Below are 20334 nucleotides of genomic sequence, written 5' to 3'. Positions count from 1 at the left end.
CTAAAGCAGACAGTCATCAGTTAATCTCTGTAAATGACTACAATTTTGGCAGGTGTCAGCTGGTACAGAAATTGCTCACATTGAAACTTTTTTTAAGCATAGGGTAGTGAGAGGGGACTAATAAAATAATAATAATAATAATAATAACCTGATGCTGTGCCTGGCTTGTTCAGTGCCTTACCTGAAATGACTTATTCCTGTGGGGTTTCTCCATAGCACATGTCCCCAAGCAGACACAACTGCAGCCTTACTTCAAAGGCTGGCCATAGACTCTGCCGCATCGCACACCACATATTGGGAATGATCTCACACACATCATTCCCCCGGGTCGCTCACCATTCTTTATGTGGTATTTTCACATTATACCACTGGGTACCCACAGAATGTGAGGTTTTGAACTGGGCAGTAGACCTGTTAGAAGCCTTTCCCCGACCAGAATTCTTTCTGAGGCAGTAGGCAGATTTCTCCAGAATCACTTGTCCTGCCTTTTTCTTTCCTTGGTTCCTAATACCAGGCAATAGACTTTGGGAGTCATTTAAAGGACTTACTATGTTTTGAATAGCTTTGACTGGAATTTGGTTTTCTGCAACAAAACTTAAGATTTTTCAATTTGTCAAGGATCAGACACAGAGATAAGAGCAGGGAAGAGACAAGGAAAGCTCCATCCAGAGACACTCAATTATGCCACAATCACCTGACATCGAATGTTGTAGAAAAAACCATTTTCATACTTCTGAGGGACAGAGATGGTGGGGGTTGCTCAGGGACTTGGCCCCTTTTGTCCACAAAGCTGGTGCTTAAAATACTCAGCCCGTAAGAGGCCTCTCACATGTGTGCCGAGCCTGCGTGACTCAGGCTGTTTGCGTTCAAGCGAGTGTTGTGGGCTGGAGCGCTGAATCAGAGTCCAGATTTGCCTTGGTGACACATGAAAAGAGGGAGCGTTGCATTTGAACTACACAAATATTATGCTTAAGTATTTTTCCTCATTTCAGAGCCAAACAGGTCTTGTTAATGATAAAATCACTGCAATATAGTGGGCCCTTTTTCTGGTCTGGAATTTGAGACACTGTCCGCTGTGCCAAGGGGCCCAGCAGCAGGAAGAAATGGCAAGCCATGGAGATTTGGAGCCAGAATACAAGTTATACAATTTAATTTTATAATTGTAGCAATTGGGAGCTGCACTGAAATATGTTTCTCCCAGCCCCACTCCTACCATGGGCTAGGACGACTGGAATCAAGGGACCCTCTTTCTAATTTAGGAATAGAAATGTCAGGTCATGTGAAAGAGCACTTTATAGAACCAACAAGGAGGCTGCTTCTCCAAGCTGGTTTTGAGGCCATTCAACAATTGGTTTTTTTGTGAAATTATTCAAGAACTCTTTATTCGAACAACCTCAGGGGTGAGGAAGGAGCAGGAGGCCATCCTCTTTGAAAGAGGAATGAATCACCCAGCTTCTGTGCCCTCACCCTTCACGGGATCCTCAGCTCTGTGTGGCAGCTCCATCTCTAGTTTAAAGACATTCTGATGGGGAATCAGAGGGATCAGAGGTAGACCAGAGGCCTAACTCTCCTGGCCTGTCCCATGTGCCTAGCTTCTACTCACTGCTTCTCAGTGACAGTGATTTAGGTAAAGGCCAGGTATCTGCAGACACTGAGAGGCCCACCTTCCCACCTGGGATTCCTGAGCCCTCTGGGGAAGCACATCAAATGGGCTGGCAGCTCCCTCTCCCTATGGGCTCTATTTGGTCCTTCCTGCTGAGAATATTGGACAAGGCCCTGGGTATACCTCTTGTCTTATCCCTCTTAGGGGTGCATCTGGGGAATTGGCTTCAGGTTAAAAAGAATGCTCTTGAAAGGGCTGTGAGGAGAGGAAAGGCAGAGAGACTGAGGGGCTACCCTACAAGTAACAGGAAATCCGACCTCACCAGGGGCTGTGGGTTTGCAGCCACACCTCATTTCCTGTTGGAAGGGGCGTGCCTAGGCTACAGGGCTCACTTTGCTGCCTCTCAAACCTGCTGGTGGTTGGGTTTGCAGTAAGGAGTGGCCTGCTGGGAGATCACCTTTCCTGGCTGCCAGTTTAGCTCACAGTGTGTGGCCTAGTGCCAATAATTAATGCACCTTCTTTCCCTCTGGCCATCACCACCACCACCAAGCCCTGCATCCCCCTGCAGTCTGCCCAGTAGAGGTGGGTGCAGGGGGTTGGGGTGAGTGCTGGGGCCCAGGCTAGGTGAGCACCCCGTGGCCGGTGTGATGGAAGGGGACTCAGCTGGCCCAAGGGGCACATCTCCAGCAAATTCATATTGGGGTGAGGGGAGAGGGAGGGAAAAGACCAGAAACCCCAATTTTAGGAAATCCACAATACATGTTCTGATCTCTTCCCTCCCTCCTTCCCTGCCTCCCTCTCCCCCTCTCTCCCCTTCACCCCACTCCCCACAATAGGACATCGTCAGAAACTAGATGATCAGACCAAGCCCGGGAGCTTGTCCTTTTCCGAGCGGCTCAGTGAACTGGAGCAGCTACGGCGCACAGCCATGAGGGTCAGCCCACACCACCCAGCCCCCACGCCCACCCCTCGGGCCTCCTTGAACCACTCCACTGCCTTTAACCCTCAGCCTCAGAGTCAGATGCAGGGTAAGTACCTGGATTAAGCCACTTGCTGCCTAACCCTAACATGGGCCACCACTCACAGCTGGAGCCCCTTATGCACAACCTGTCAGGCCTATTCACCAGACCATCCTTGCTGCTTAAACCAAATCACTCCCTGGGAGCTTGCTGGAAATGCAGAGGCTTGGGCCCCATCCCAGACCTACAGAGGCAGCTCTGCATTGTAACAAGATTCCAAGGCTGAAAGGTGCTGCATAGGAAGTAGAGATGTGGCTGAGGGTGTCTATATATGGAATTTTATATATACAGACTTTTTTTAAGAGTTAGCCTTGGCTATGCTATTTTCTTACATACCCTTAGGCTTGACAACACAAACACACACACGTGTGTTAAACAAGATGAAGGGAAGGATGTCTCAAGTCCTTGTCTTCAGATGATTATTTTATTAGGTTTTCTATCTAACATGTTTTTTAAAAATATTAAGAAATAGTAGGACTCTGTGAATACAGTCACATCAAGGGTATTATTTGCAAATCAATAAAGAATGCAGGTTGCTCCCACCACTCCGTGAGGCTAACTGGTAATTACAAAAGCATTGCAAAATGCAATAACTGCATAAAGCCCGCTGTGCCAAATGAGATAATACACAAAGTTCATTTACACTTTGGAAGCACTGACGTCAATGACTGTTTGCTCTCTGATACCATTTCACATCCGAAACGCAGTCCTGTCTCTGTGCCGTACAGGACGCAGCTGTGCGTGATATGGTCACAGCACTGTTCCTTCCTAAAGCAGCAGGCTTGTGAAACTCTAAGGAAAAGAGAAGCAAGACATCAAGGAGAAAGGGAAGGTGGCCTGGAACAAATGTGGTAGTTCCTCGTCCCCTTGGACAGCAGAAATGAGTGGCCCTAGGCATTTTCTGTGTGTGCCTTGTATTGTGGGATGTGCGTGGTCTGTTGTTTGGGATTTCCAGGCCAATCACTCTCTCCTGGGGTTAACCAACATGGGGCTCTCTCAGATTATGCCTACTATTTCCACACAGCATGACAGCCTATGCCACTAACTCCAACAGTCATGTTTCTGAGGGATGTACTTTTAATCAAGTAGAAAATTCCCAAAGAAATCTTCCCATGAGATACCATGGACATGGTAAGTGGCTGTAGAGTAGTCCTTTTATATAATAATGAAAACTTGAATCTTATCTACAGTCTCAGTTGTATTTAGGAAGAGGCCTTATGGAATTGTAGGTTTTGTGGTACTTGATAATCAGTAGGAATAATTCAAAATATATACATTGATTTTTTTTAACTCCAAAATGCAACTATGTATGTTAAATGAGGTCAAATAGTACTTTAAGTGCGAGAGATGAAACTTGGGGTGAAGATAAGTGCGAGAGGTGAAACTTGGGGTGAAGATACTTTCCTTCTAAAAAGAAAACTCTTGAGACCTTTCATCTTGAGTTTAGGGTCATTTAAGTTACGTTATGCCGTCGGACTCCCTGTATAATATCAAAGGAAAGACTTCTGTTTTCTCCTTCTATCATCACTAGCTGACTATTTATACTACCAGGCTCCTAAGGGGATTTGCTTTTTTTTTTTTAATAGTGATATTGGAACCAAAAATATCAGGCATTTTTAAAAACAATGGGAAATATAACCAATAGGGACAAACTGAAATTGTCACCATTGTGTCTGTCTTATTTCACATAGTTTTGGTGAAAAGTGAACCTAATCTGATTTCTCCACCAGATATGCCTCTTTACTGAAAAAGGTTGGGATGGGGGGTGGCACGTTGAATTCTTGTCTCACAGCAGCTCTCGGGTAGACATTGCCATGGGTGGGCATTCTTCAGCTCTTTGCAGTCCTATATGCTTAGCAGAGTATCGGGTTTAACACCAAGCATCACCCTTTTCTGTTCCTTTTCAAAACTTTTTTCTTCTGCAACATCTGAGCAATTGTAACTGGCTTTTAAGAGTGCCCTAGAGGCTTGTCTCTACTCTAAAGAATGTGTTAACTATATTACTGATGTTCTTTCTTTCCAAAATATGAATTTGATATTCAGTCCACACTTGTAAACTTGTAGGAAAACTTGTTAAAAATGAGTATCCGGTATATTTCTGTATAAAGCTACTTCATTTTTCTTTCTTTTTCTAATTTTCTATGAGAAAATGCTGTTTTATCATTGTCATGTTTTGAGCAAACCACTGAGCATTTTTTCCTTGAAATTAGAAAGTTTAACAGGGATTACATGAAAGTCTGTTCTGGCCAAGACCTTCATTTTGTTCTTGACATGTACTAAAATGGTTATTTTGCAGGCTTATCCCTAGAGCATCTACATTGTATTTAAGAAGATACTTTAAGAAATATAGGATGTGTTTATGGCTGTCTTTGAAACAGCAGCAGTAGTTTGAAGAAAAGTACCCCAAAAGCAGTCAGAGCAGTTCTATCTCAGTGTTAGACCAGCATGTGAATGCTTTTCAGCTTTATAGAAATGCCAGCAACTGGGAGCTCAGAGATTGCTGGGGGCCCTGCTTGCTAGGACTTCATAGGGAAGGTTCTGCAGTACCTCTACAGCAGGAAATCACAGGTATAGAATAGCACCTCTGTGTATCTGGAATCATATGTGCTTGAGAATCACTCAAAATAGACACCTCAAGTTATCTGAAGTGAGGTACAGATGGAGGAAGAGGCAGGTTGCCATGCCACCAAACCACTGTTTATTTGTTGAGGTTTTAACTATAAAAGGGCTGAGGTTAATTTCAACTTCCTATTTTACTAGGTCTTAAAATTAAATAGAAAGCCATTTTGTCATGGCTGCAGGTTTATGCAAGTCAAGACAGCATCATTAATTTCTATGGTTGAGTTTTAGAATTCCTTTACATACATTTTAAAAGATGGAATGAGGCAGATTCTAGAGAGTCAGTGGTACCCGTGCCTGTTCAGTCATACCTCCCACTTAGAGATGGCTTTAGGCAATCCAAGCGAGTATTTTAAGAATTTGACTCCTGATTTACCAAATATGACAAATCACATTTAAGGCTGAGTAACATCTTCCTTTCTGGAAAGATGAGAATTGGGAGATACACTCTGATACAGAACACTGTCAAACCCCAGTAAATTAAGAGGTCAGTTGTGGTGTTCATGGGCGTTTGAGGTTTGTAAACATCTAGTTGTAAGGCTTAGCTCTTTACTTAGACTAGTTCTGATGCATTTTGGCATGGACCAGACCTTTGCCTTAATTCTGTGCCCACAGCAGTCCTGTGATATGGCTTATGCACAGAGGAACTGAGCTTCAAAAATTAAAAATTGCCCAGCACCTTTAGGATGATAAGGGATGAAATTGGACTGAAACTCAGACCTTTTTGGCTACAAACGTGCAGGTGGGGTGGCAGGTGTGCCTGGGCTTGCAAGCTTGGGTCAAGGATGGAGTAGGTAAGGCTGACAAGTGTCAAGAAGAATCCCAATTGCCAGATGAGACATGAAAGAAGTGTAGGTCTGGTCACTCGTTTGACAGTTTGTATTGAATGTGTCATGTTATGATTAGATGTTTGTAATAGTATATTACTACTTCAGGGCCAGGCTCTGTGGTGAGTGCCTTAATATACTATCTCTTTATGGTATATGTACATTTGTATTTAAAGACAGGGAGGAAAGAGGACCAGCCCCATATCACAGTGATTAAGTGCGGTGCATTGCCAGCCATAATCTACATGGCCAACTGTAGTTCTAACTTCAGCCCCAGCAGCTTGAAAAACATGCCAAGCGCAAGTACCTTTGGGTCCAGACTCCTGACAGGATGAAGAAATGGAAGAAAAAGGATTGCCATGTGACCTTGCCCCATTGCCCTTTAAGAATTAAAGAAGGGGACCAGCAGTTAGTGTGATGGCTATGTCGCTGGACTCCCATGTAGTTGACCATGGTTTGAGTCCCGGACCCAGTGGCTTAAACTCATGCCGGGCACATGTGCGTGTGTGCCCAAGATCCTGAGAGGAGAATGGAGGAGAAGGGATTGCTACGTGGCCATGCCCCCTGGGGGGTGGGGGGGTATGTCTCTCTGTCTTTCTGGCGAGCGCACACGTCCTATAGCAAAAACCTCTCAAAAAAAAAAAAAAAGAATTAAAGAAGAAGAAGCTATAAAAAAATATGGGAAGAAGAAAAGAAACGAAGAATTCAGAATAACGAATCTCTCAGTATGAGTAAAAGAGGAATGTCTGGGCAGGGAAAGGGCTTCCTGATCACTCTTTGTTTCCTTCCCTGGGACAACTGCCTTCCTGCAAGTAGGAGTCTCTCTTGGGGGCCACTGGCACCAAGGTCTTTTAGATATTCAAAGTAGAAAATATCTGACCCACTTTAGGACTGTGGGTACCTTGTTTTGAGAGTCCTGCGCAACCAAAAGGGGACCCTGACCTCTCAAATCATCTCCTGAGTGTTAGTATTCCAAATGATGTTTATTTTGATAGCTATTTTCTTCCAAAGATAAAGCTGCTTTGGAGGGACCAGCTGATGGTTGGTCCAATGGTTACATCACTGGACCCCCACATAGTCCACCACTGTTTGAGTCCCAGACCCAGTGACATGTGTGTGTATGCGTACCCAAGATCCCAAAAGGAGAATGGCAGAGAAGGGATTCCAGTGCGGCCATCCCCATGGGAAGGTTATTTCTCGCTTTCTCTCTCTCTCTCTATCTCTCCAGTGAGCACAACTAGCAAAACTCTCCGTTAAAAAAAAGAAAAGAAAAGAAAAAGTTGCTTTGGAAAGACTACATTCTGCTGTTGGTGTCCATGAAACTGTTTGAGAGACTGAATAGACTTTGTTTCTCATTTGCACAGGGTTACTTGTGTCCTTCTGATTTTCTCTTTATCAGCTGGATTGACAAAAGGCAGAAAACCTTTCTGACCTCCCAGCAGGAGGAGGAGATAAATCCCCTTCAGAATCTGGGGGTGAAATACTCAATTGCACACCTCTGCTTCCTTTCTCACTTTCTCTTTTTTTCTCTCCCTCCCTTTGTCTTCTAGCAGTTCTGTAAGGTAGGGGTGAGGGCTGTCTGATTACCTTGCAGGTAGAAGCTAAGATCAAATACCAGAAACTCTCATATGTAAATGATCACTTAATGGTTGCACAAAGCAAAATATGCATGATTCCAGAAATCAACTTATAAAACATGCTGTTAACATGGAAAGAGAATGGTTTTATTTTAAAATAACTCCTATCTTCACTACTAGGGTTTGAGAACCTTTCAAAGTTTATGGCATTAGAATTTTACACTGAAAACAAGCCTAATTCAGATGTTCTTATAAATACAAAAGCATTCAAGAAGTTTGTGAAAAGTGAAATTAGGTGAAATTTTGAGTTCAGGGGACCAGCAGATAGCATCATGGTTATTTTGCTGGACTCCCGCATAGTTGACTGTGGTTCAAATCCCAGACCCAGCAGTTTAAAACTCACACTGGGCACATGTGCATGTGTGCCCAAGATCCCAAGAGGAGAATGGAGGAGAAGGGATTGTAGCGTGGCCATTCCCCCGGGCAGCAGGGGGGTGATTTCTTGCTTTCTATCTCTGTCTCTCCATTGAGCTCATGCACCCTATAGCAAAAATCTCTCTCTAAAATATGTGTGTGTGTATGTATGTATGTATGTGTATATGAGTTTAGGGGCTGACCGGTGGTCAAGGCCCTGGACTCCCACACGTCCGACTGCGGTTTGAGTCCTGGACTTGGTGGCTTGTAAATCATGCTGGGCATGTGTGAGTGCATACCCAGAGTCTCAGAAGGCGAATGGAGGAAAAAAGATTGTGGCATGACCATTCCCCACTTGGAGGTGATTTCTCAGTTTCTCTCTCTCTTTCTCTCAGGTGAGTACACATGCCCTTTGGCAAAAAAAACCTATTTTTTTTTTTAAATACAAGTTTAGGGGCCAGTAGATGGCATAATGGTTACATTGTTGCACTCCCATGTAGTCAACCACAGTTCAAGTCCTGGACCCAGCAGCTTAAAAATTATGTCAGGCGCGAGTGCATACATGCCCAAAATCCTAAAAGGAGACTGGAGGAGAAGGGATTACAGCGTGGCCATCCCCCAGGAGGTGTATTTTTGCCTTCTGGCTCTCTGTCTCTCTCTGTCTCTCCAGTGAGAGCACACACCCTATAGTAAAAATCTCTCTTTAAAAAAAAAATATATATATATATGTGTGTGTGTGATATACACACACACAAGTTTATTTTGGTGCAAAAATTTTGAAATACGTGCATAGTTTTTTTATAATATACATTTACCATAAACTTTTGGAAGAGCCCCTGATAAATAAAAATGAAGGAAGGAAGGAAAGGAAGGAGAACAGAAGGAAGGGGAAAGAGAAATGGAAAACAGTGAAAAAGAACTGTGTTGGTTTGTGGGGTGAAAACTGCCGTCTGCCCTTCTGCTTCTCACTAGCAGGCAGAAAGGTTACAAGTTCATAGAATTAGAAGCACTCTCCAGGTAGGAGCTGAGAACTCCATTACTGTTTTTTTATGTTCTTAACTGGTATAACATAAACTATACATTTAAGAAAAGTTTTGAAAGCTTAGCCTAAGGAACTGCAACATAGACATTCAAAACGAGAAAGAAGAAAGGGGAGAAAAGAGTCCTTTGGCCTTTGTATCCTGGCCTGTCTCTGCCTTGTTTCTTGGGTCGGATGTGGTTGACACTGGCCATTGTCCTTGCCTCCTATTTGCTCAATAACTTGAGTTGCTGCATGCTACTCAGAGTTGTAGCCGGAATTTAGGTTTATTCTCTGTGCTGTTCATGGACAGACATAGTAATCAACACAGTACTCCCTTGAACAGCACTACTCAAATGCCCATGGTGTATTTACAAGCACCATACAGCTAAGTACTTAATAAACCAGCCCTTCAAACGAACCACCAACCTGGTGAGCTGTCAGCACCCTAGTAATCACAAACCATGTTTTAGCGGCGCTTTATTTTCAGACCAAGAGTTTTCACAGGTGTTGCTCAGTGATCAGACCATAATTTCAGGAGCAAGTCATTAGTACCCCGTAGAGACCCTTTCTAATTTGAAGAAAAAAGGGTTCACTTCAGGGCTTTATCTTTTGTGATTGCAAATCTCAAGTCCAGCGCACACATGCATAAAAGGTTTCGTCAAAAGAGAGCTCGTTTTTTAACAAAGCCATAGTTGGAGCACTATTTTTTATCGATGGCCAGAGTTAAGGTAGGAATCTGACAGCCAAGAAAGATCACAGAGCATAGTGGCTAAGAATGGGGACCACAGGCAAACTGGTTGGTTAAAAACTGGCCTCTAGTTTTACTTTGGGACTTTCTGACAAATTCCTTACCCTCTTTGAGATTTGGTTTTCCCATCTCATCCCCCAATGAGAGTCATAAGCATACTTGTAGGTTAAGCACAGTGGCATAGTGATGACACAAGCTTCATAATGCTGAGGCCATATGGGAAGGTCTCGGGTTCATGTCCCAAACCTGAAGTCTTCCTGTGCATGCTGTATGTGTATTCATATGCCCGTGATCCTGACTGGCAGAGGTTGGGGTAGGATTGCAATGTGAAATCCTGATTGGGGCTCTCTCTCTCTCTCTATTAATATATTTGCAGACCCTAGGACTATTATGAGACAAAAACCAGTGGCTAGCTCACAGTTAACACTAACTAACTGGTAGCTCTTGTGACTACTAGCATCAATAATACCAAGCATATTAATTTTCTGAGGCTGCAATAACAAATCGCCACAAACTCGAAGGCTTAAAACAACAGAAATTTATTCTCTAGTAGTTCTAGAGGCCAGAAGTCCAAAATTAAGGTATCAATAGGACCATATTTCCTCTGAAAGTCTAGGGGAGGGTCTTTCCTTGCCTCTCCTAACCCTTGGTGGCCCTAGGTATTACTTGGCTTATGGCTATATCACTCCAATGTCTTCCTTCCTCTTTTTATGACCTTCTTCTCTGTGTCAGTTCCTCTTCTATCTCATTGAATTTAGGCCCCACCCTGATAATCCATGGTGCTCTCAAGGTCTTTCACCTACTTGTAGCTGCAAAGACCTTTTTTTTTTCCAAATAAGGTCACAGTTCCAGGGTGAGGACATAAACATATCTTCCCTGAGGCTAACATGCAACCTATCATATCAAGGTACAAAGGAAATGGGACATCAAATGAGTCCAGAGGTAGGTTTCCCATGTCTATGCTGCAGAATAAATACAGTGGACAGGTAAATGCAAATTCAAGACCCCAGTCATGTCTTCTGGCTGCCATTATCTTAGCCCATTATTGCTAGAACTTCTGGAACTTTTATTTCCCAGCCAGAAAAATGTATGTTTTGGTTTTTTGTTTTGTTTTTTATTTTCTGGTTTTTTTTTTTTTTTTTCTGGATAAGATCAGATCTTTCTTAATATTTTTAGAGCACTTATACAGATGGAACCAGAGGCTAGTGGTAGAGAAAGTGGACCCTTTTCTGTGTCTATGTAGCCATGCCAGATGTGGATACACAAGGCCTGGGTGCCTCTTGCCCTACCCCCATGAGCTCATTATAGCATAGATGGCAGTAAGCAGAGGGACAGAAGGTGACATGAAGATTAAAGGCAACTAGCTGGGATGAACTCAAGCATTTGACCTCCCAAGCTAGGCATGTCACTGTTGTTTTGTAGCAAGCTGCCTTTAAAAGGAAAAAATGGTTTTGTTGTAAGGCATTGTTGACCAGATGCCCATTTCTAAAGGATGATGATTTATTTTGTGTATCTCATTATCCCAAATTTGCAAATCATCTGGAAATAGTCTTTCAAATCTGCATATTTAAAAAAGAAATTTTAACTGCAGCTGTGAAGTAGTAGCAAAGTTAACCAAAACTTAGTACTGAGAAAAGAACAATATATGCTGATATGGAAAAGGTTCTATGGTTAGAAAGCTACTCCTTGGGCCACCCTCATAGCCTAGTGGTTAAGGGAGATGGATCCCACATGGCCAACCATGATTTGAATCCCAGACCTGGTGGCTTGAAGAACACGGTGGGCTCTTGTGCCTGCATGTTCAAAATCCCAGCAGGATAGAAGGGATTGTGGCATGACTATGCCAGACTCGTGGATGTTCTCTTTGTCTGCCTCTCTCTTGCAAATGCCTGCTTCCTCTAGCAATTATAAAAAGAAAGAAAGCTACTCTTTGTATTTTCTCCTCAGGCATAGTTCTCCAAATTGAACTGATTGTACTCATTTGCATTATTTTTCCTCACATTAAGTAACAGAAATTCAGGCCCACTATAATTTAGTTATTTTAGAGCTTTTTAAAATACAACATTTGTAGCTTAAATTATATTGAGGAAATGTAATTACTTCTTTATTTTCATATTTCTCTCTGGCCCTCAGAACACCCCAGTTTGAATTTTCTGGGAAAATAGACCCAGGCATGTCTCACTTGCCCCACTTATCAATAGCCACCGCAATTTATACCATATTTTTGCATTTCTCTCTTAAAGCCTCAGTCTCCTGCAGACTCTCTTGTTATTGAACAATTGCTTTCAAAGCAGCAGAACAGTCCAATTGTTATGGAGATTAAAGATACCTATTGCAAAACGCCTGTAAATAAAATCTTCACTGACAAACCCAGTTTCTTTCCATAGACTTTTCATCCATAATCTCTTTCTGGCAGAACATTTTATGTTTTGATGTTAGAGATTCGGTTACCTACCACAATAAATAAAATAATAGTTTTAAAAATATAGCATAGCACTCACCCAAAAAACAAACATTAGCCAATCATTTTTATTTTTTGTCTTTCTGTGTGCTCCTGAGAATTGATAGGCAAAAAAGGTATATACCACTTCTTATTCAGTTGATTTCTGATTAGCAAGCTATGGAAATTCTTTGGGTTGGGTTCTAGCCAACTCAGGTATTTCTAAATAGCATGGGAATAGAATATTTACTGTTTACAAAATACAAACATCTTCAAGAGAAAACAGAACCATGGCACTGGGGCCCCAAATGAGCCATGGGTTAGAGAGGTTTCACAGAAATAAACAACCATGTCCTCCAGACATGATACGAAACCCACAATCCTGGCCATCATAATCATTTCATACCACCTGGACATCATGTTTGGGGTTTAGAACTTCTCAAATATAGTTTCAAGATTTCAAAAAGCATCTCATAATTTTAATCTCCATAGAACACATCAGAAGTGTTAACTACCCCTTTATGAAATGCTAGTCTCCTTAGAGATGAAATTCTCTGGTTTTCCACCTGGAGGGAATCAGCCTGGATGAGGAGGAGGAGGGGACCTGTGCATCTCGAGTCACCTAACAGCCAAGTGGTGGCATGAAACCTGAGCTTTAAAACACACCAAGAACTGGGGGCCCGCAGATGGCATGGTAGTTAAGGTACTAGACTCTCACATGGCTGACCAAGCTCCAGTCCCAGACCTGGCAGCTTCTCAATTTCTCTCTGAGTCTTTCTCTGGTCAAATTAAAAAATAATAATAATAAATAAAAATGAGATAAACTAATTCTTAAAAAAAAAAAAAAAAAGGAATTAAAACACACACACACACACAAACACCAGAAACTGAAGTGATTCTTACTTCTTCACACCATCTTGGTTCTCACACCCAGTCAGTGTAATCAGGTCTATCTAACAAGATCTGAGCCACTAGAGCAGCCAACCCTGGCCTTCTGGAAGTACGAAAGAGAATGTGCTGGGATCTTGCAGCTCTGGGGCTTGTGAGTGACCACGCTGGTGTCATAAAAACATAGCATCCCTAAGGAAGGTCTGTGAGTGGTCAGCCTCTTTGGTATTTTTACAGACCATCTACACCTCTGAGGAGCCCAGGCCAGTCAGTGCTATCTTGGGTGGCAGTGTCTCAGCCATCTGGGACGGTGAAGTGTCTCAACTGCATAAATTGTTGGTTCCTGCAATGGAAGAAATCTTTTTCACTCTGCAGCTTTCTGTGTTCAGCCTGCGTCATTCCAAGGCTAGATCCAAGACTCAGATAACTTATGCTGTGCCAGTTCCTCCCTGCATTGCTACAAGGGCTGCAATACATGCAATTGCTTTGGGATTTTTAAAAGAACATTTTGAGATAAAAAGGAAGAAAGAAATAATGTGACTTGTGATTGCACTTCTTAGAATTGCAGGTCATACAAGTGAAGCGAACATGGTGGTTTATTAAGTCTCATGGGATTATTGCACTGTTGTGGCCACTTTCACTCCATTAGTGCATCTCTCTGCACATATCAGATGGCAAATTATATAATGATAAAGTTATTAAAATATCTGTAAAAGTCAGCAGGAGCTCAAGGGCTCGACGTGGCCTTTCTGCCTGTTAAGTGGTTTATTTAGATCTCTCATCTCAAGGTCTGTTAATCTTCATCTGTAATTTATTGTAAATTGCCCTCTATATGGAACAAGCATAATTGCCTGAGTTTTAAGAGAGCCTTCTGCTGGTCATCTAGTAGGCTGGTATCTTAAGGATGAACACAGAGGCTTTTGAACCGTGAGACTTCCCCCTCTCCCAGTTTTAAAATTACACTATGTTTATGATTATGTCTATATGTGGGTTGTTATTAGAGCACTTGTGGCAGCAAGATTACAACAAGGACATTGTCTGGTTTGTAGGTTTATCAAGACAATAATAAAATAATAACAGTTTACACTTCTAGAATGGACTGATGTTTTGGGATCATTGGATCCCCACCACCAGTCATGCATAGGTGCATGACATGGGTAAGGGGCTCATTGTCCAGAAGACCTCGCCTGCGGTGCCTGCTGTTTTCATGTGATCTGGCACTGTTTTCTTTACTACCAAGCCACAGACCTTCATCTATCATGTAAGTGATTAGCCAGGTAGTCTTAAACTCTAACATTCTGTGATTCTGGATAGTACCGTTTCTGGGGATTAACAGTCACCCCTCACATTCTCAGGGAAACCAGTAGGGATGCTCCAGGCCCCTCTGTCTGTTTCTGATTAAAAAGCTGATTTGAGAGGAGGGTGAATATCTTTGCTGTGTGATCAAGCTTTGAGAGACTCTGAGCCACCATATGTTGCTAAAAGAGAGAAGTCATTGCCCAGACATGAATCTGTTTAATTTAATATGATTTTCCACAAATTACAAAGCATGACCTTAAAATTGAATTTGTGCAAAATTATAGATGGCCAATTCAGGTGGAAGGGAAAGGAAATCTTGTTACTGTGATTCCAGAATCTCTTCCCGATTTCCTCATTTGATTCTTTCACGCCTTGGGGGTGGGGGTAATGCATTAGTGAGTCTACAAGGAATTTCTCTAATTTTCAGACTTTCTCTCTGGTTATTCATGACTCACACAGCAGCCTGCAGATGTCAAGGCAGAACACCAATTCTTCTGTCCATCCATTTCATCAGCTGGGATAGAGTTATTCTTCCCATCTTATTACCAGAAGGGACTCAATAAACCTAGAGCCCCCAGGGTGTACTTTAAGAAGAAAGCAGAATCTGGGTCTGTAATACTAACACTGAGATCTACATGGAGGATAATGGATCTGAGCTTTGGAACTCAAATCCCAGACTGGCCATTGACTAGTTACTTCACTTTGAAAGATTACCTAGGTTCTCTGGGTCTTTGCTCTCCATCTGTAAAATGGGCACAGTAGGGGCCAGCAGGTAGTACAAAGGTTAAGGGGGCTGATTCCCATTGGCCGACTGCGTGGTTGGAGTCTCAACCCAGCAACTTGAAAATCACATGGATGTGTGTGCATGCACACCCAAATCCCAAGAGGACCATGGAGGCGAAGGAGTTGTGGTATGGCCATCCCCTTTGGGGGAGTGTGATTTCTCACTTTTCCTCTCTCTCTGTCTCTGGCAAACATGCACGCCCTATAGCAAAACTCAGAAAAAGAAAGGGGTGGGGGGGGTATGATAAAACTATCTAACTTATTGGATAGTTATGAGCACTGAATGAGTTAACAGGCAAAGAACACTCTATGTGAAGCATGTGATAAGCATTCCATGTATTTATTCTTTACTTCACCAAGTCGTCCCAAGGATTAGTATGTATTTTTGTTGAATATTTAGCATAAAGCCTGGTACCCATTAAGTGTGCTCTTTTTACTGTTTGCTGTTTTGTGCTCTTATTGGTGGTGTTGGTGTATCACAGGTGTGGCACACCGGTCCTCTCCTAAGAGCTACACACTCTGAGGATTATCTTCCCTGTATTCTTTCTCAGGAGTGATGGTAGCCTTGGAGTGGATAAGGACAGTCATGGTTTCAGTGGTATCTGTCACTCAAGATGTGTTTACTTCAGTAAACTCAAATAGGGAGACTTATAACCACTACTCTATAAGACCTGATGGGAATGGTAAACTGCTGAAGTTGAAGGGCACTGTCTACTTCTTTGCTGAAAGCCCTTTGTTTTTTATTCACGAGCCAAAAGAGTCGCAGTGATTTGCTTCCCTAGGGCATAACTAACATCCAGGTCTTCAAGCTGTGTGCCCAGTGCTCTTCCCATTGGCCCCTGTAGCCACAGAACAAAGTTCCTGTTGTCAGTAGGAATCATTCACATGTTTGGACATCTAACTATGCTCTACTTTATACTGTCTTTTTCTAGAAATACAAGGTCTCCTCAATGAGGTGAATCCATGGTTGGATTCTGTGTCATATGATTCTTTTGTGTCTCCATTTTTAATAAAGTTGAAATGCATACTTAACAAGCAGAGATAACGTATCCTTCTTATAGCCACCCTCCACCCTTCTCAGCCCCACCAAGCACCCCCAGACCTGTTCCCTGGGCAGGAACCAGCAGCTGCAGTGGGGTTGACTGGTCACTTCCTAACCATAGGGCCCACATGGGCAGCAGTCAGGGGTGAACCCTGATCTATCCCATTTCTTGCACAAATTGGACATATCTAGAAAATGTGAATTGTCAGTCACTTTGGCATTTTTAATGAACCAACTTCAAAAGTGTTTCTTTGAACCAAGTTTCACCTTCCTATGTGATTTTAAGTAAATACTCCCTGTGCCGATTCTGCCCACATGCCCGGCCCTTTAAGCCTGCTTGCGGCTGTGGCTTGGGCTGTTGGGCCGAAGTAGGACAGCAAACAGGTGTGTGAATGTGTCGGCACAGAGTCTGAGAGCCACAGTTGTGGGAACGAGAGGCCTCTCTGGCAGGGAGAGGCTGGGAGGGGCAGGAGGCTGGAGCTAAGTGACAGTCTCTTCATCCCAGTGTAGGACGCCACCACTGCCAACTCCATGCCATTTGCTCTAAAGGCTGTAATGTAGAACAGTGTGATTGAGTGAGTGTGGACCAGATAGAGGCATCCCTGTAACAGCCATGTCCTTATCTGTGAATTCAGGGTCAGGGTCATGAATGGCAGGGCCAAAAGCCACCCTGAAATGTCACCGGAATTTGTACAGACCAAATACCCTTTTCAGAGGCACTGGAAAGTTCCATTGGGCATGAGCTCTAAGCTACCTCAGTCTGAGAGCCACCAGTTTCTAAAGAACAGATATGAGGAAGAGACTGATGAAGGGGAATGCTATGAAATAGTATTTTTATGCTCAGAGAAATGACTCCATCCACTCAGAAGCCCAGCAAGCAGCTGTGGTGTGAATTTTGTCCCATGGGTAATGATTTCCCCTGATTCGAGCTGTTCTAATGGCAGCTTTGAAAGTCTGACTACTGGAGATGAGTGAATCATAGAAAGCTAAACTAGAATGAGGTGGCTTCCTCCTCTTAAGACAGATAAGCAATTGATAGAGGTTAAGTGACTTGCCTCAGGTCACACAGATAGCCCCCATACTCAAGCTCTCCACTGTCCTTTGCCTATCCTTCTTAACTTGAATACATTCCTAGTATTTGGATGTAGCAATGTGAACCGTCCTGAGCAGTCCCTTCAAAACAGCACTTAGGCAAAGAGGGGCTGTTGGAACAAGATAGGGCAAACACCCGAGTGCTTCTGCACTGCTCCACCCAGTTTCTCATCTTTATATTAAGAAAAAAAAAAAAAAGTCTCAAATAACCCAAACAGGCCGGGTCTGATCTGCAGACAGTCTGCAGGCATCTGCCCAAGAAGCTGCCGGTCGGCTGGTCCATCCTCCCCTGATTTATGTTGTGTGTGTTAAGCCTTAAATTGTTGAGTCTCTGGCTGGTTGCAGTGGTATTACTGGAGGGTTGGTGCATGTTTTCAGCTCACAGAGCTGGCTCGGATACTGGAGGTGTTGGCCCCGAATCAAGTCCAATCTCACACCTGTCTGAGACAATGAAGGCCTTGTTAGACACATCTCCAGCCCAGGCGGCTCGGGCTGCTCTTATTTTTCACATTCAGAATCATCAGAAGGGAAGAAGGGGGAGTAGGAGAAGGGGACTCAGAGTCGGGGGAGCCAAGGGGAGTCTTGGGAAATCCTGGGGTCAGCTGCCTCCTGGGCCCTTTCCTTCTCCTTCTTCCTCCTCCCTGCGCACCCCCATATTATAAACTCTCTTATTTTTGGAAATTAAAAAACAAACAATACCAACAGTAAGCCTTTTATGAAGAAGTTCCTACTGCTAAACAAGGAGCCCGAGGCTGGTTGTAGAATAAATTCCCAGTCATCCCAGGTATTGAGCAACCCAGTGGAGACAGAAAAGTCAGGAAAAGCACAGGGGTGTAGCCCCCACCCCACCCCAGGGCTGAAACATGAGCTCTTCCCACTCTGACGCATCTGTCAGTGAAAGTGTTCTCTTGTTTTTCTCTTCATTGTTGCCATTTCAGTGACTGGAACAGAAAGCAAAGGGGAATCTCCCCCAGCTCTATACTATTCAGATGAAATAGCAACTCTGTCCCCATTCCTGTCCCTGTGATAAAAGAGTTGGTTACCAGCACTTAGTTTACAGACCCTTTGCAAATCCAGTTCTTCAGAGACCCTGTCACAAGGCAGCCACTGAGTGGGAGCTCTTCTGGGTCTAGCTCGGTGCCCCTCAAGGCTAATGGCACTCCAGGGTTCAAAGCCACCCAGAAATGACTTACTTTTTTGCAGGACCCTACCATGGGGGAGGGGAGGCTCAAAGGATAAGAGTCAAGAAGTTTCTCAATTATGAAAACCACCTTAAGTGCAAGACCCCTCAGTTAGGAGTCCATGTAGAAGCATCTGGTAGTCCCCTGTGTAGCTACCATGTCTTGGGAATTCGAGTAGCTCAACAAATCTCCCAGCTCCTTTTGCAATAGGGAGGCTCTAACCCGAGCTGCGAGGTATGTGGGTGCCAGTGGTCACTCTTAACTGCTTGTCCTCAAATAAGAAATAGGTGGCCCCATCCTTCTTTCCTAAAAACAACTGATTTAAGCATGAAGTCCTCTTGCTGACTCATAACTTTGGCCTCAGAGACACAATAGAGAAAATGCAGGACATTTATTTCATTTGAGGCTGAAGACTTATCAGAGATGAAGCTGGGCCAATCTGTTTTTCACAGCATAAATCTCTTTTATCTAAACTACCCTATCTCTATATGTATGTCAGCTGATATCCCCCACGGAACAAAGGGACAACTTTTCAGAGGTGACAGCATGATCTATGATAAATAGCAATGAGTTACAGGAAATCTCGGGACTTTCAGTTGCCCTCCAACCTGGGTTTGAATCCCTGCTATGTGACCTTGAGTGACACCATGTGTGAAGACCCTGTGGCCTCACTGTTGACACTTTGGCTTTCAGGGAGTTATACAGCCTCCCTCAGCCCTGTACTCCTGGTCGAGCCCACTCTGAACATGTTACTCTCAGAGAAACATGCTGAGAGAGTAGATATTGCCTTTAAGTCAGCTAATGGCTGGGAGGACCTCATACAGAAAAAAAAGTCTACCTATGGAGACCTTTTTACATTTTTTTTTTTCCCCCAGAGGGCACATGTGCTCACTGGAAAAGGAGAGAGATTTTGAAGGAAAATGAGAACACACCTCCCATGGGGGATGGTCACACTGCAACCTCTTCTCCTCTATTTCTCCTCCCTTTCTGGATTTTGGACATTCACACACATGTACCTAGAGTGTTTTTCAAACGTTCAAATTGCACAGTGGCCATGTGAGATGCACCCACTTTAACCAGTATGCTAACAGCTAGCCCTGGAGACCATTTTAAATGCTGATTTCATATTCTCAAGCCATGTCTCCTTGCCTTGTCCTGGGCCACAAAGCTTTCCATTCCTTCTGAGCCCATCCATGCTCTGAAATGAACCAAAGTTAAGCAGACAAACAAGAAGGAGGCTGTGGCACTGAGTGACTATGTGATGTTAGCTCACCTGCCTTCCTTCCTGGCTTCTGAACATCTGTGGTCAGTCCTGCCCACAGGCTTTGGTCCATGCTGGTTGCCTATCCAGAGAGCCCCTTATTAGCATCCTTTCCATCTATCCAAATGCTGCCATTCTTCAAGACACATCACTTGCCCCATCTCCTCTAGGACATCTTTGTCCTCACCGAGGACCAGACTGGTTCCCCTCTCAACTCCTGGGCCAATCTGTCAGTCCCTGTCACCTTGGCATCTCCCCGTACATTTCCTTCTGTTGTTACCAGAGAAGATGTGTGTTTGAGTGCTGCTTCCCTAACATCACAGGTGAGACATCCCTCTGTGCTGAAACGTAGATCAAAAAGTAACAGGGACAGATGAGATGTCTTCCATCTGATTCTGTCATGAGCCCACAACCTCTCCCCCAGAGCACACTGGAGTTCCGAGATGGATTCCAGGTAGGCAGAAACTTTCTCTTACTTCTTTGAACCCTCAGGTCTCTGGCCCACATCTCCAGGGAAAGA

General features: G+C 43.6%; 1 protein-coding gene across 1 annotated transcript in view; it reads left to right on the top strand.

The window, feature by feature from the left end:
• LOC102496134 (runt-related transcription factor 1) overlaps positions 1-20334 on the top strand; it is a gene marked incomplete at its 3' end in the record, with an annotated part of 291565 nt that overhangs the window by 245790 nt on the left and 25441 nt on the right. Inside the window, exon 7 of the mRNA XM_027773948.1 lies at positions 2440-2631. Coding sequence (XP_027629749.1) covers positions 2440-2631 — 192 coding nt within the window. The remainder of the gene's footprint in view (positions 1-2439; positions 2632-20334) is intronic.

Source organism: Tupaia chinensis, unplaced genomic scaffold (genome assembly GCF_000334495.1).
Source record: "Tupaia chinensis unplaced genomic scaffold, TupChi_1.0 Scaffold000392_1, whole genome shotgun sequence".
NCBI lineage: Eukaryota > Metazoa > Chordata > Mammalia > Scandentia > Tupaiidae > Tupaia > Tupaia belangeri.
This window is presented reverse-complemented; position numbering and strand designations above follow the sequence as displayed.